Below are 17,232 nucleotides of genomic sequence, written 5' to 3'. Positions count from 1 at the left end.
GAGCTAACAGCTTCGTTCGCCTCCTATCCTTGAAAAGGATCCCAAATGAAGGTGTGATATAGATGGCTTGTATACCAGAAGGGAGGGAGGCTGGGGAATGGATTAAGTTTTTCAATATAATCAAAGTTTATAAAGAAAACAAGCAAAACATGAGCTTGAACTTTTGTAAGGGGGTGATAATTTGCTGTTTGGACTGCGGATCAACAAATTTACAAGAAAATGTTGGATAATACCGATCAGATTTTTAATGGGAACAAGCGGTCTGATAGAGGTTTGGGGGTACTGACAGCCCAGAGGGGAGGGGGGAATTCTGGCGGAGATTTGCAGACAGGGAGGAACTCCGTGAAGGTAATCAACAAAGGAAATAAAGGAATGAATCTATTCCCAGAAGGATTCGCCATACCTCGAATAAGGGGAGTGTTGAGGGATTTCAACGCTAGAATTCTGGGATTCATCAACATAATGGGCGTAATTACAGGGGAAGATTTTTTGGGGCAAGTCTGGTATGGTTAGAAGGAACAAAGGTATTAAATGGACCAATAGGAGTAACTATGGCGGGTCTAAATTTAACTGATCCAAAATGAATAATTTCAGTGGTATCGAAACAGCAAAATCTAGGCCCAAGAATTGGGGAGCAACTTACTGCCAACTGCTGAAAACAGGGATAGAAGATATGGGCTCTTTTAAGGCCCAAACGGATATTAATACAGGCCACAACTTTGTTGCTGTGGGTGGTATTCAGGTTTTTGTACACTTAAGTGGACAGCAGCGCTCATGTGAACACTTTTTTTTGGGCCTGAAAAAATGAGAAGGAAAGGAGATCAACAGTTTAGTTGGAGGAATTACAAAATGACGAAGCACACAAAGGGGAACAAGCGTGAAGAGGGAGACGCTACAGAAGAGGTGCTTGACAGTGAGATGGAAGAGGCTCCAACTGTGTCTGAGAGAACAGGTGAACAGTCTATAGTCTTGAGAAGACTATCGGAAGTATACGAACTGGTGAAGATGAAGATAGGAGAGGATGGTTTTCGTGACAAGGAAAAAGGAAAAAGAGCTTATGGACTCATGGAATCAGAAAGATGACTTGTCAGATTTTACAGAATTTGGGGAGGAGTCAATATCCTTTTTTGATCTTGGAAGCCAATGAATTGTTAAGTGATAAATTAAGGAGAGAAGGTGAGGGAAGAGACAAGGCAGAAAGCAAGTATTTTTTGGAGGATGGAGAAGTCGATACAGGCTTAAGCTCAGGGTCTCCTTCATTTGCAGACCTTGCCTTGGTCTGGGTTTAAGAATTAAAGGTTGAAATGCTGCCAGGAATTCAAAAGGAATCAGCCTACTCACAGCTACTAAAGATTTTCATTCCCTCAAAAAATCTGGACTTTCTACTCCCCTTCTAAATGCCACTCCATTGAATAAGGATTTGGGCAGCAATGATCTAGGAGAGAGCATGGGAAACATTGCAAGTACTGCAAGTAACCATTCTAATTTTTTGTTTTCCCACATTAACTCTAATTTGCTGAAGTGCCATAGAGAGTTACAATTTGAGGGAAACCAAAATATTGTTGATCTATTGGGGGATGAGAGAGAAATCCAAGTTGCCCACAAAACAACTCTCTCTGGGGATTTGGTTAGGCTTAAGAAGGAGGGGATGGGGGAGAGGAAATAGGCTAATAAGTTTAGTTGAGAATTCGTTAGATTAGCAACCTTAGTGATCTATAAAAAGGGGTAGATGCTTGGGGGTTGATAGTATTACCAAATGAAGATTTTATCTTGGAACGTTAGATGTCTATAGGGGCTAGAAAAGAGAAGAGTTGTTTAAGACCTAGTGAATAAATTGAACCCTGATATCTTGTTTTTACAAGAGTCTAAACTTGGTGAGGTTGATTCCTTCGTTTTTAGGACTATTTGGGATCCATGTTTGAAGGATTGGGTGTCTTTTCCCTCCTTAGGGGTTTTAAGGGGGTAGATGGTGGCTTGGGATACTAGAGTTATGTCTTTTAAGGATTGTGTTTTAGGTTCCTTCTCTGTCTGTACTGCTTGAGATCAAGGGGCTTGAAATTGGTGGTTTACTTCTGTTTATGGCCCTACATTACGTTCCTAGAGGAGCGATTTTTAGCTGGCTAGCTTGTATGGGCTTTGCAGTCCCTGTTGGGTGGTGGTGGTTGGGGGGGGGGGACTTCAATGTCATTATAATTTCTGAGGAGAAGTTTGCAGGATCGAGGGTGATGGGTAGTATGAGATCTTTTGACTCTTTCATTAAGGATAATGGATTGAGAGATATATCTTTGAATAATGGTAGTTTCACCTGGACGACTAGTGGGACATACAACTTCGACTCGTGTCAATAGATTTCTTTTTGCTTTTTTAGTGATGCTCTGAAATATTTTTTTCAAAATATTGTGCAAGAGGTGTTAGTTAGACCTACCTCTGATCATTGCTGAATGCTCTTGGATTTTAATCCTATTTAGTGGGGGCTGATACCTTTTAGGATTGAGAAAATGTTGTTTTCTCACCCTTCTTTTTGTGATAATATTGAAACTTGGTGGAAAGAGTGTTTTGTTCGAGGGTTGGATGGTTTTAAGATTACGAGGAAGCTGAATTTTGTCAAATGTAAGCTTAAGAGATGGAATAAAGAAGATTAAGATGAGAAAAGACCATATTTTGGAGGAGATAAATAATTTGGAAGATCGGAGGAGTGTGGCCTTTTGGGGGAGGAAAATAGAAAGAAAGGAGTTTGCCTTAATAATGATTTTAAGGTGCTTTTGTTGAGAGAAGAGCAAAGTTAGTGGCAAGAGTTAAGGGTTAGTTGGGTAAGAGAGGGGGACTATAATTCTAGGTTTTTTCATTGGGTGGCCAATGGGAGGAGGAAAACTTTTATTAAGGAGTTAGAAGTAGAGGTAGGGAGGATTGTGAGGGAGAATAAGCAAACTAGTTGTTTTTAAAGGTTTGTACAATGATGAGTGTAGGAATAGGTTAATGGTGGATGGGTTAAATTGGAGTCCAATTGGGGTCGAGGAAGATAAGTGGTCAGAGAGACCTTTTGATTTGGAGAAAGTTAAAAGGGCAGTGTTTGATATTGATGAAGATAAAACACTAGGTTCTGATGGCTTTAAAATGAATTTCTTTCAAGATCGATAGGAAGCAGTGAAACAAGACATTATGAATTTTTTCAAAGAGTTTTATAGGGGAGAGTGGTGTGTAAGAGCATCTACGCTACTTTTCATTACTCTCATTTGAAAAAGGATAGGTCCAAGAGGGTTAAGGATTTTAAGCCTATTAGTTTGGTTACTAGTGTTTATAAGGTGCTTTCTAAGGTGTTCTTTTGAGGAGTTTGAGAGAGGTGTTGGGGGATATGGTGTCTTTAGCCCATTCTGCTTTCATGAAAGATAGACAATCTTAGATGTAGTTCTGGACCTTCTGGTAGCAAATGAGGTGGTAGAGGATGTAAGGAGGAGAGGTGAAAAGGGAGTGGTTTTTAAATTAGATTTTGAAAAGCATATAACATGGTCAATTGGGGTTTTTCGAAGAAAGTTCTGCAGAAAAAAGGTTTTGGGAATCTTTGGTGCAAGTGGATAAGAGGATGTCTTATACCTGTTAATATGTTAGTGATTATTAATAGGCAGCCCAGGGATTGGTTTGGTATTCAAGAGGGTTAAGGTGGGAGACCCTTTATTCCCTTTCTTGTTTACTGTCGTTGTAGATGTTCATAGCAGGATGATTTCTCGTGCCCAGGACATTGGGGTTTTAGTGGTCTGTCTATAGGAGGGGAGGGGGTGGAGGTGTCTTATCTTCAGTTTGTTGACGATACTATCTTGTTCCTTGGGAATTATGCTGTGAAATTCCGGAAGATTCTTAGAATTTTTGAGAAAATCTCAGGGCTGAAGATAAACTTGTCTATGACTGGTATAGCTGGTATTAATTTGAGTATTAGGGACCTTGAGAATTTTAAATCTTTAGCAGGTTGTGAATCTTTGGTTTAGCCTTTGTCTTATCTTGGTCTTCCTTTAGGGGGTAACCCTATATTGGATGTTGTTTGGGACCCTGTGATTGAGAGAGTTGGGAAAAGATTAGAGGGGTAAAAGAGGGTTTGTCTTTCGCTAGAGGTAAAATCACTCTCATTAGTGCCTCTTTAGCAAATATTCCTATTTATTTTCTATCTCTTTTCAAAATTCCCTCGAGGGTGGTTGGGAAGTGGGAGAAGATTATGAGAGATTTTCTGTGGTTGGTTGTTGGTAAGCATAAGAGGGACCATTTATTTAGTTGGGATGTTGTTAAGAGGCTTGAGCCAGAGGGGTTTGGGGCTTGGTAATGTGGTTTCTAAGAACATTTCCTTAATAGGGGAATGGTATTGAGGTTTTCCTTAGAACCTGATTCCCTATGGCACAAGGTGATAAAGAGTAAATGTGGAATACATAAGAATATATGGGATTCCAAAGGGAGTGATAATACCACTCATGCGAGTCCTTGGAAGTTGGTTTTCAGGTTGCTTGTCTTTTCTTTCCTCTCACTCATTTTATAGCAGGCAATGGGGATAAAAGTCGATTCTAGGAGGACATTTAGGTTGCGGAGTCTTCGTTGGAGCTGTGTCTGTTTTGACTTTTCATTGTTCAGAATGCAACAATTTCAGCTTTTTATTCTTTTGAGGGACACTCTCTTTCTTGGGATTTCATTTCTTTAGAAATCTCAATGAAAGAGAGGTTGGTGAGTTTACTTTTTTATTGTTGTGCTGGATTCTTTGGTGCCAAATTTGCTGTGCTATGCGAGGCTTTGGATTTGGGATGCTTCATGGTCTTTTCTCTTCAAATTCTTTCTTTTACAATCTCATAAAATCCACAAATCCTAGCCCTTTCCTCTTACATAAATATGTTTGGAAAGCAAATATTCCTTCTAAAATCCGGGCCTTCATTTGGACCTTAATTCTTAACAAGATAAACACAAATGATATGCTACAAAAAAGGAGGCGTTACAAAGCCCTTAGTCCAGTTATTCGCATGATGTGCAATGAGTCTAGTGAGACTATTAGTCATTTATTAATTCATTGTAAGGTAGCAAGATGCATGTGGAATAATTTGTTTTCATACTCTGGCAAGTATTGGGTGGCTGCAGCTACAATTCAGGATTTTTTTGAAAGTGAAGTTTTGGGGTTTCGGGAAGGAGGGAAAGAATATTTTGGGACTGCACTGTTTCTACAATCTTATGGTTGCTTTGGCTGGAAAGGAATGCTAGTTTTTAAAGATCAAAAGACTTTGCCAAGCTTGCATAGGGAGAGAGTTATTTTTCTTGCTTCTTTTTGGGCTCATTCTTTTGGCGTTTTTGGGGGTCTTTTGCTGGCTGACATTAGAAGGGATCGGAGAGCAGCTTTGTGTTATTTGTTAGGTTTTTCACCTTTTTTTCTTTTGCGCTTTTTATTGGCAGATTTCTCATTCTCATTTCATTGTAATTATGTTTTATTTTTAAAAGATTTGTTTTATTATCTAAACAAATAAAAATGTATAATTACTGCAAACAAGGATCCATGACACAGTTTTCTACAATTCTCAATAATCAATATATTCATGCAAAACCATTAACTTGACTCAATTTCTCAAGGATTATCTTCAATTTCACCTTTATTATAGCCAGGTTAATAAACAAACCATCATAGACAACTAACAAATAGCAGCAATAAACATACAAATGGCAGCAATATGGTCTGATTCAGATGTTGACAGTAATGATGGATCCTCAAAATTTTACCAAGACTCAAATTACCAACTTTCTTAAAAATTCTCAAGTGAAAAAAAGAATCAAAATGCAGTGGCTGGGAGCAAATGTCTTTAAGGTTTTGGAAATTGCAGAACAGGGGAAAATTTTCCAACATGCACTCTCCCGGTGGGGACTTTTTCTGGTGATGAAAGTTGTAGCGAAGTTAGATCAGAGGGTGGCGATTGCAGTGGTGGTGGTGTTTGGATAAAAATATAGGAAATGGGGAATTCAAGAGGGCGAAGGCTCGATTTATTTTGCCAGCTGATGGAGTCACACAGGGGGTCCGACAGTGATGAAATTTTGGGGATCTTCTGGTCAGCATTGTTCCTTTCTTATGGTAGTGGTGCTTTTGTAAAGTAGTCCCTGAAAACTAGTGTTTGAAACAGCAGCAGTGGCTATAATTTCAAACTTTTCTTGCACTGAGCAAAGCTGCAGTCATACTGTAATTTCTGATATGCTGTAATGATCATGAAGAAATTGGGATTATGGACAAAGAGATAGGTTGTGTAAATGGATAGAAATGGAGTTGGAACGAAGGGGTGTTATGAAGGAGGAAGTTACAGCAGTGGAATGTGTGGAGTTGATTGATCCTGCTCTGATACCAAATGATGCAGAACAGCAGTGAGAATTACTGCCAAGATAGAATTTGGAAGAGGAGGGTGGGAGAAGAAAGAAGAAGAAAGGAAGGAATAAAAGAGGAGGAAGGAGGTATGATGGAGGGAAATGCATATTCACTTCAATTCAAATTCAACAAAACTAACTTCCATTTGGCTTTCACACCCAATTTAAAACAAAGCTTAAATTTTAAGAAATTATACACCGACACAGACCCCAAAAGATACATGAAATTACAAAGAAACCCCCAAAAAGACACATCTATCACAAACAAAGCTGCAAATACACATAAGCGTACTATGATTAAATTAAACACCTTTGGAGTTTAGGACACAACAATCCCTTGACTGTGTTCTTCAAAATTGATCTCCAAATTGAGACCCAAAGCTGAAATGCTTCTATTTGAGACGTGGAGGCTTATGCGAAGGCCCATGGTTCTGATCACTTGCCTTGAAGCAAGGGCTGGGGTTGGGGGGGGGGGGGGGGAGATTTACGTATGAGGGCTGAGCAATGGTGATGCTCAGGATGCTTCAAACAGACATGTTGCTGGACAAATGAATATGTGCAATGTACAGTGCAGTTTGCAGGAGCCTTTTAATGGTGGAAATGCGTCATTTACAGAAAAAAGAGGAGGTAAAATTGGGCAAGCGTCCCAGGCTGCAGGGAGAAGCAGCAGAAGGTTGTTGATGGGACAGGTGGGTCGACTTGGTGTAATAAATCTTCCTCTGATGGGGTGTCAAGAGAGCTTTCTGTTGAGGCTGCCAAATGTGAAAGATCTAGGGGGCGAGCAGGAAACTCAACTTGCTGGAGTTCAGGATAAGGGACGGGCAGGCAATGGTTTCGGTGGTGGTGCAAATATCTGAGGATAGCAATGTGGTAAAGGGTTGCAATGCATGCAATAAGGCTGATGAGACCGAGGTATATAAACCTTGGACAGCAAGGAAGGAGGGGCTAGGTGAAAAAAGCCCTCATATTGATAATTGAATGAATTCTAATATGCAGGTGAGTAAATTCTTAAAATGAGATTCAGAAAAGAATTTTACTGTTGAGTAGTCTCAGAATTGTTCTAAGCTAGGATTAGAGAAGGATAATGGAGGAAATCATGTTGAAGAGGAAAAGAGATGGAGTGATATTTTGGAAAATGATAATATGAAAGTGATTTGGCATGCGATGGTGGTTTATTATTGGATGATTTCCATATTCCATGAACAATTTGGTTATATTTCTGATTCTTCTAAAATACTTGGGACTATTTCCCGCATGCCTCCATATCCACTTGAAGGTTTGAATGATGTATCTATTTTTGAGGAGGATGGTTTGGGTGAAGAGGTCGCATTCTGTAACTAATCTGGGAATGGGATTTTATGCACCCCTGTGGGGGAGGTTAGTTCGAAGGATATTGAAGCTCAACAGGTGATGGATAAGATAGGATTGTGGTTGTCTGATCTTGGAGGGATGAAGTCCGGCTGGGTGGTGGCAAAAGTAAAGTGAAAAATGACAACGTGAATCAGCAAATTTGGATTGTTCCATCAACTATGTTCAACATGGGGTAGATTAGCTAAGAGGAATTTCTTATGCTTGTTTTATTTTTCATGAATTGGATGATTTGCATGCTCTGTTTTAACATAAATATTATGCCCGAGTTTTATTTTTTTGGTTTAACTTTACTGAAATATGATCTGAATTAGTTTTCTTATGCTTAATTGCAATGAATTGTGGTAATTCCAAGTTTGCCATAGCAAAGACTGGATGGGCATATTTGGGTGCTCAATGGAGGTTTGAGTTTATTGACCTGCTTATTTTCAAATTAAAGCTTTTTCAAAATGGATGCCTTCCCAAGTATTGGAGTCACAAAGCAGTCTTTGCACTAATTTTCCCTTAAAAAAAAAGTAAGATGGCAACTCCATTTAATTAGTTAGGATTCTCATCATCTAGGGTGTGTACGTTAGAGGCAATTCCCTGTAAGGGTTCCTATAACTTGGCAATGATGAACCATGAATTTAGATTCTACTTACTTCTCGAGATGCAGTGGGTATAGGTGGTGGCTCCAGGACCGAGAAGTAATCTATTGCTCTGTAAAATAGAAAAAAACTACATTTTTAAAAAAATGATAGTCTATAAAAAAAATCCCCAAAATAAATGTTTTTTGAAATTCTTGTTTTTGAGGGGACTTTTCAAAGTAAAATAAAATAAATATTTTTCATAGATTCCATTGGGCAGTGTCTGCAGTTTTAGTTCTGTTCCTAATAATTTCTGTTTTCTACCTTGTCTTTTACAGGTCAATAATATGCTTGTCAATATTTTGCCTGCCCCATTACCTGGACAAAGTTATGCCCATACTTCATACCCTTCCCATGACTTGCCCAAGACAGTAATGGTGAATTTAACTCAGGGTTCTGCTGTGAAGAGCATGGATTTCAATCCTGTGCAACAAACTCTGCTTCTTGGTTAGTTATTGCTGCCCCAAAATCATTTTTTGCTCCTAGTTGGAGTTTATTCTTTTAGGCCACTGTCTAGCTCTGATGACACTGTTTAGAGCTGATCCCTGAGCATTTTTGAGTTTCTTGTTTCTAAATTGTTGTTGTTATCGTTATCTTCTTTAATACTTATTTCAGTTGGAACAAGTATTGGTGATATCACGGTGTGGGAGGTAGGAAGTAGGGAGAGACTCGCCTTCAGAAATTTCAAGGTTTGGGACATTGCGTCATGTTCAATGACCTTGCAGGTACGTATTGATGTCCCTGAAAATTTTTCCTGGATTGTGTTGTTGAGACTAGAGATAATACTGATTTCTATATTATCTAATAGGCATCTTTGGCCAATGAATATACTGCATCAGTTAACCGTGTGTTGTGGAGTCCTGACGGCACCCTATTTGGTAGGTTTGTGGGATTTATATATTTGTTTTGACTTCAGTTATTTCTTGTAAGTATGCATTTGGAAGTAAAGTACACTCAACCTGTAAAAGGACTCCATTTGATGCATTATATATTAATCGCTGAAACATTTTATTTAGGCAGTTTCTCCCTTGGTAGAGGGGAAAGAAGTAAATTCAAAACAATGATTTTGTTTCTGATTATTACTTCTCTGTCTAAACTTCTGGTCCAGGTATTGCATACTCCAAGCACATTGTGCATGTATATTCCTATAATGGTGGCGACCGTTTAAGAAACCACCTGGAGGTATGTGTAAGAAAGATTTCGGGATTTTCTAAAATTTATTTCTGCCTGGCCTTTTATGGTTCTGTGCATTACTTTAAAATTTTCTTTCCCATCTCAAAATGCTGATTAGACTTGTCATCATATGCATCCAGATTGACGCTCATATTGGTAATGTTAGCGATCTTGCATTTGCTGACCAAAATGAACAATTGTGCATCATAACATGTGGAGAGGATAAGGCTGTTAAGGTTTGTTTTGTTTGGAATTTTCTCTTAGTTGAGTATTTGCTGAACCACTGTCTTAAAAGCTTGTCTTTGCAGGTTTGGGATGCTGTAACTGGTTTGAAGAAATATATGTTTGAGGGTCATGAGGCACCTGTTTATTGTGTCTGCCCGCACCAAAAAGAAAACATTCAGGTACCCATTGTCCTAGTTGCAATATGTTATGTTGTTGATAGGTGACAGTTGCCCCTTGTTTCTATTTGTGTTTTGAAAGGGGATTAATTGCGTGTTGGTCTCTTCTTTTTGACTTAAATAAATGCATCTTGGTCCACCTCTCTAGTGCCAGAGAGTATGTGGTGCAGATGTCATTGATTATGGTTATGCGATAAAGTTAGACAAAGCTTCATTTTTTATTTTTATATAATAGATTTTTCCTGTGTTGTTGTGAAGATGCTATTTGGTTTCCAGATTTTCTACAGATGTTTGGTGGAATGAAACTTAATACTAGGTGCTGCTTTATTTGCTTGTTACATTTTTTTGGTTCAAAATAAACATTCTTTCCCCTTAAATCAGTTCATCTTTTCAACGTCTATTGATGGGAAGATTAAGGCATGGTTATATGATAACATTGGTTCGAGAGTTAATTATGATGCACCAGGTCATTCTTGCACAACAATGGCCTACAGTACGGATGGAACTAGGTAATATGGTCTATTTGTTTCATTGTTTAAGTTCCTTCTTCCACTCAGGATGTAGTTGTCAAGAATTTAGGTTCTTTTTGAACATTATTACATTTTTCTCTTATAACACGTGGACAATTTGTAGGCTATTCTCATGTGGGACTAGTAAAGCCGGAGAATCATATATTGTGGAATGGAATGAAAGTGAAGGAACTGTGAAGCGAACATACCGGGGCCTTGCGAAGCAGCCAGTGGGGGTTGTGCAGTTTGATACAACTAAAAACCGATTCTTGGCAGCTGGTGATGAATTCTTGGTCAAATTTTGGGACATGGACAATGTTAATCTCTTGACAACTGCAGATGCTGAGGGTGGATTACTAGTAATAGCCTTAAGATCTCTCTGCTTGCTCACTAGTGGCAATTTTTAAAGAAACCCCCTTTTACTTATAAAGTTTCTTGTCTTAAATATTTACCAGGCTTCTCCATGCATTCGATTTAACAAGGAAGGGTTACTGTTGGCTGTTTCAACCTGTGATAATGGAATTAAAATACTAGCAAACACAGATGGTTGTCGGCTGCTGCGATCTATAGAAAATCGTTTACTTGATGCCTCTAGAGTTGCTGCTGGAAGTCTTGTTAAGGTACCTTTTTCCTTTTCTTCAACATTCAAGGATAGAATTTAACGTGGAACTGTACGCATGCTTGTTCAATGCAATATATGTAATGCAGGCGCCTATAGTTGGGACGTTTGGTGCTTCTAGTTCAACTGCTGGAACAAGTGCTGGGATTGCAGATAGAAGTGCATCATTGACGGCAATGGTTGGTCTGGTAAGCATTGCACATCCGTAAGACATGTCATTTCATGGAGACAAGTTGTCATTACAGTCTAGAAGTTTTGCTCATTTGTCTGACATTCAGACTAATCCCTTTTTGCCTAATTATTAACTTTGAGTTTTTGTAGAATGGAGATAGTCGGAGTTTTCCAGATATGAAACCTAGAACTACCGAAGACTCCGAGAAATCTAAGAATTGGAAGCTAGCTGTAATTAATAAGCAATCTCAACTTTGTTCTCTCAGGCTTCCTGATAACTTGCTGCCAGTAAGGGTATACATCCAGTCTGTCATTTGCCTTGTTAGATTAGTTGTGTAAAAGTTTATACTTTCCCTCCCCTCACCACACTCTTTCCTTCTTCTGCAAAAGCAGGGAAAAAAGTGTTTTGAGATGCTTTGAAACCTTGTTGATTTGGCACTTAATGAGCTTTGCAGTTGGTCATATATTTTTTTTTTTTTTTTGGTGCTTGAGATTAGAAACTTATGCTACTTAATGGGCTAGGATTAGATAGCTGATTCAATTTACCAAGAAAAGTAAAAAAAAAGAAAAAAAAGAAGAAGAAGATAGCTGATGTAATTATAATAGTTGATCACTTTGCCTAAGCATGAAAGGTTGGATCATTTGTGGCAAATAACGATGCATATGTGCTTGACAGTCACTGTGCCTGTGATTATAAAAATTGTTGTTGTCATCATCATTATTGCCATTGTCATTTTACTGAACTATTTAGTAGAATGGAAGACTCCAGATTGAGCAGAATGGCATAAAATAAATTGTACAGTTGACCATAGGAATAAAGTTGTAGATTTTAGTTGTATGACTGACCTGTTATCACAGGGCATTGGGCTTATAGTCCACGATGCCCTTTTGTCTGTAGAAGAGTTTACAAGACATTTTTGTAGTCTGGATTGTACTAAATACACACATTTTTCTTCTGTTCACTGTTATTGATTGATTGATTGATTGATTGATTGATTTATTTTGCTTTCTTCCTACTTGTCAAAATTACAATAACTGTATTTGTGATGTGAAATAAGCTGTGTACTATTATGGAGGTACCATAAATTACTATAATCTCAAACAATAAAGATAAGAATTATTTATCATCAATATGACTATGAAACTGTTATTGGATTGTGCCAACTCATTTTACATGTTTATCCTTGTCATGTTTGTCAAAGTATTGTGTGAATGGATGGTTTGGCCTTGAGTTCTATATATTATATATAGACTTTACAAGAATGCTACACATGGAAAGTAAATAAGTTCTAGCATGATTCTAGCCTTATACATGTAAACTATAATCTATCAAGCCCTATACATGTAAACTAAATATATGCTAATTGTACAAAATAATGAATGGAGAAGTAAGGAAATAATTGTGGGCTGAAATAAGGAAAGAAATCTTTTGCTGTCTGCTGCTCCATTGACAGCCCCCCTCAAATTGATGCGGGTTGATCAACAAGCATCAATTTGCTACTTACGAAGCAATGTCGATGACGAGTGAGAGCAATTTGTAATTCGGTGGAATTATGCGGAAGAGTGATAACACGAACTTCAAATGCTTGGCGCATAGAGTGACAATCGACTTCAATATGCTTTGTGCGTTCATGATAGATAGGATTGGCCGTGATCTAGATAGCACTCGTATTATCGGCATGTAGAGGTGTAGGATCGATCTCAAAAAAGGTCGAGCTCAGCAAGCAAACCTTGAAGCCAAATGATTTCAGAACAAGCAAGAGACATCGCTCAGATTCCGTCGATGACTTAGAAACTCTGTCTTGCTTCTTACTCTTCCAAGAGATCAATGCCTCACCTAAGAACATACACCAACCAGTGATAGAGCGACGTATATCCGCACAACCAGCCCAATCAGCATCGCTATAAGTAGCAAGGCGAGTAGAATTGCATGCATGGAAGAATAAACCACGAGCAGAAGTGCCCTGAACATAGCATATGATCCTACAGACATAAGCCAAATGAAGATGACGAGGAGTCTAAAGAAATTGGCTGACTTGCTGTATAGCAAAAGAAATGTCCGGTCTAGTAATGGTGAGATAGGCAAGACTACCAACCGAATTCCGGTATAAACTGGGATCAGCAAGTAAGTCACCTTCCTCTTTGCGAAGTTTGACATTTAATTCCATGGGAGTATCAACAGAAGTGCCCTTTTGAAGGCTAGCTATAGCCACCAAGTCACTAGCATACTTATGTTGATTGAGTGAAATACTAGAGGGACTACAATTCACCTCAAGACCAAGAAAATATGTGAGCGACCCAAGATCTTTCATATGAAAGGACTATGAGAGATGAGTCTTGAGCTGAGCAAGTAAAGCAGAATCGGAACCAATAATCGCAATATCATCAACATAAACCAAAAGAACAACAATACCCATGTTTGATTTCCAAAGAAACAATGAAGTGGCATACTTGCTCTGCTTGAATGAAAATTGTAATAAAGTGGTGCGGAATTTATCAAACTAGGCCCTCGGAGCTTGTTTGAGACCATAAAGAGAGCGACGAAGCTTACACACATGTGAAGTCGGAGAGGGAAACAAGCTCGGGGGTGGCTTCATATAAATACACTCTTTAAGATCCCCATGAAGAAAAGCATTCTTGACATCATTTGATGTAGTGGCCAATCATAGAAAGCAGCAATAGCCAAAATTGTACGAACAATGGTCATCTTAGCCGTAGGAGCAGAGGTCTCTTCATAATTGACACTATATTCTTGATTATTCCCAAGTGCAACAAGGCGAGCTTTGTAACGATCCAGACTTCCATCAGATCGGACCTTGACTGGGCAAACCCATTTACAACCTAGAGGAACAATGGTGGGAGGACAAGGCTCAATGTCCCAGGTGTGATTGGCCTCTAGAGCGGCAATTTCTTCCTGCATTGCTTGTCGCCAACAATCATGCTTGGTAGTGTGTGAGTAGGATGTGGGAATATCTAAATTGGACAATGCAACAGTAAGAGCTGAAACAAAATTGCCAGGATTGGAAGATGGAAACCCATTCTTAGCCGGGGGTACAGACACTCTAGGAGAGTGACGTACCAAAGGCTCTGGAGGCGTTGCAACTAATTGAATCTGGAGCGTGGTAGAATCAGATATCGGAAGAACCACCAAAAGAGACTGTGGGCGGGAGCGTCATGTATACACAATACTTGGTTTAAAACGAGAACTGACTGATGAGGATCCAAGGACTGCCCCTCAAAGGAGGGGAGAATCAGAGTAGAAGAGCTGGGTATAGAGGGTAGAGGAAAGAAATGTTGATTTCAAAGAAAATAACATTTTTAGGAATGTGTGTATGATGTAATGTAGGATCATAGCAAACAAGTCCCTTTTGACACACATTATATCCCAAGAATGCACATCGAACATATTGAGCAGATAATTTATGTTGTTCATGAGGAGGTAAATGAACAAAACATACACAACCAAAGGTACGGAGGTTATCGTAACTAGGTTGCTTAGCAAATAAGCGGAAATAGGGAGACTCCATAAGTAGGACTAGAGAAGGTAAACGATTAATCAAGTAACAATTTTCAGAGCCTCAACCTAGAACAAGGATGGAACAGAGGATTCTAGCAAGAGAGTACGTACCACATCTAGGAGATGACGATTTTTGCGTTTGGCTACTCCATTCTGTTGGGGACTAGCAGGACATGATCGTTGATGAATAATACCTTTAGAAGCCAAAAATGCTTGAAACTCAGTAGACAAATATTCACCACCCGAATCTGTGCGTAATGTCTTAATGAAAGCAAAAAATTAATTGTCAACATATGCTAAAAACTCAATGAAAGTACGAAAAACCTCAAATTTAGAGCAAAGAAAGTATACCTAAGTAAATCTGCTATGATCATCAATGAAAGTCGCATAGTATTTAAATTTTTCATGTGAACTAATTGGGGAAGGTCCCCAAACATCACTATGGGTAAGATCACAGCACTGAGAAGCTCTACTAGCATGCAAAGGGAAGGGAAGAGTTTTGCTTTTACCAAGTTTGCAAGAAGCACACTCAAGAGATAAAGAAGAACATTCTTTATTACCAAGTAAACCAGAGTTCAATACATGAGATAAGATCTGAGTATTGGGATGGCCTAAACGATGATGCCACACCATACTAAGATTTGAAACATTATTACAAGCAAAAGAATTAATAGAAGAAACTAGAGAAAGTGCTCGAACAGGCAAAAGTAGTGGAAACAAGTGCCCCACTTTAGGTCCCTTTGCGATCGGCTCCCCCTTTACTTGGTCTTGCACAACATAACCATCACCAAAAAAATTAATAGCACAATTGTTATCTCAACTAATTGACCAACAAAAAATAAGATTCGTGGAAAGCTGAGGAGCAAGAAACACATCAGTGAACTTAGAAGAGGTATCTTCGACAGCAGCAAAGAATTGCCATTGGTAGTCTGAATAGCAGATTGACCAGCATAGGGCTGAACATGACATGGAGTAGTGGGATTATGCGTCATGTGATTAGAGGTACCTGAGTCCACATAGCAGAGTTTAGTAGAATTGTTACCTTGGAGCTCCATTGTTGATAATGCCGAAATTGGCATCTGTTGCACCATTCCAGGTGTGCAGTAATTCACTGTAGGAGGTGCAGGAACAGAGGAGTCACCTGAAGAAGAGCTAGGGGCCGCAAAAGTCACTGTGGGGGGTACAATAATAGAAGTTTGTAATGCTTGGGCTTGACGATTCTACGGGCGGATATGACAGTCTTTGATAATGTGACCCTTCTTCTTGCAATAAGAGCAGTATTTCTTGTAACAATTAGTAGTGATATGTCCAAATTCTTTGTAGCAAAAGCACTGCAAGGTGCTAGAATGTGCAGGCGGTCCTCATCGTTGAGCAGCATAAACCATAGGGATGGACCCTGAACTACCATGAGATTGTGCCAGAGTAACTTGAGTACTAAGCTGTTGTTCTTCATGAAATAACTCACCAAAACAAACATCAAGAGAAGGAACAGGAGAGTGATTCGTCAGAGAAGAGCAAACAGATTCATACTTGGGGTGGAGTTTCATAAGAACTGATCACGACAACTAGTCTCGTGAAGACGTTGAATAATAGGAAGAGAGGCAACAGGAACATCCGCGGTAACCAGATCAGAATATTCGTACCAAAGGGTCAGAAATGCCGAATAATAGTCTTGGACGGAACGATTGTCATGTTGAAACATGGCAATCGCATGCTCTAACTGAAATCGACGGGCACCGTTATCTTGATGATGTACTATTTTTAAATAAGTCCACATGGATTGAGCGGTGCGATAAGGTCATAAGTTGGGGATTATATGTGGCTCAACCAAGCCAAGAAGCCAAGACATAATCCGAGCATCAAGCACAGCCCATGAAGGACAAGCCGCTGAATCCTTGGCATCAAGCATAGTCCATGAAGGACAAGCTGCTGAATCCTTGGATTTATCAGGATTGGGTGCACAATCCGTGCCATCAATATGACCCTAAAGATCTTTTCCCTTCAGGAAAAGTTCAAATTGAAAAGCCCACATAGAATAATTGTTGCCCGAAAACTTGGCACACAGAGGTGCGGAGTCCATGCTAAATAAAGGAGAAAATCGAGAAGCCTAAAAAAAAAAAACAGAATGTGCCGAAAGAAAAATACTACCAGAAAATTGAGAAGCCCAAAAATAAATCAACGTAGGTACAAAGAAAACCAAGATCATCCTGCCTACACTAAAAAAATAAATCTTGAACCAAGAAACCTACTGTACCAAGAATCACAAGGACAGAGAAGCACCAGAAACAGCAACAGAAAGAACCAAGATCAACCTTCCTGCACTAAAAAATAAATCTTGAATCAAGAAACCTGCTGTGCTGAGAATCACAAGGACAGAGAAGCACCAGAAACAGCAACAGAAAGCTGTTCTGATTGACCTGCCTGCACTAAAAATAAATTGCAAACCAAGAAACTTGCTGTGCCAAGAATCACAAGGACAGAG

The 17,232-nt window shown here is 39.1% G+C and overlaps 1 protein-coding gene across 3 annotated transcripts in view; it reads left to right on the top strand.

Moving 5' to 3' along the window:
- The window catches only part of LOC131158352 (topless-related protein 4-like), a 64,810-nt gene that overhangs the window by 38,032 nt on the left and 9,546 nt on the right, over positions 1–17,232 (top strand). For all 3 annotated transcript variants that reach the window (XM_058113158.1, XM_058113156.1, XM_058113157.1), the window contains exons 9-19: positions 8,639–8,807; positions 8,976–9,085; positions 9,169–9,238; positions 9,469–9,542; positions 9,674–9,769; positions 9,842–9,937; positions 10,316–10,443; positions 10,568–10,802; positions 10,899–11,063; positions 11,152–11,250; positions 11,384–11,527. In XM_058113158.1, coding sequence (XP_057969141.1) covers positions 8,639–8,807; positions 8,976–9,085; positions 9,169–9,238; positions 9,469–9,542; positions 9,674–9,769; positions 9,842–9,937; positions 10,316–10,443; positions 10,568–10,802; positions 10,899–11,063; positions 11,152–11,250; positions 11,384–11,527 — 1,386 coding nt within the window. The remainder of the gene's footprint in view (positions 1–8,638; positions 8,808–8,975; positions 9,086–9,168; positions 9,239–9,468; positions 9,543–9,673; positions 9,770–9,841; positions 9,938–10,315; positions 10,444–10,567; positions 10,803–10,898; positions 11,064–11,151; positions 11,251–11,383; positions 11,528–17,232) is intronic.

This window comes from Malania oleifera, chromosome 6 (genome assembly GCF_029873635.1).
Source record: "Malania oleifera isolate guangnan ecotype guangnan chromosome 6, ASM2987363v1, whole genome shotgun sequence".
Lineage (NCBI taxonomy): Eukaryota > Viridiplantae > Streptophyta > Magnoliopsida > Santalales > Ximeniaceae > Malania > Malania oleifera.
Note: the sequence above shows the minus strand (reverse complement) of the source record. Positions and strands in the feature narration are given on the sequence as shown.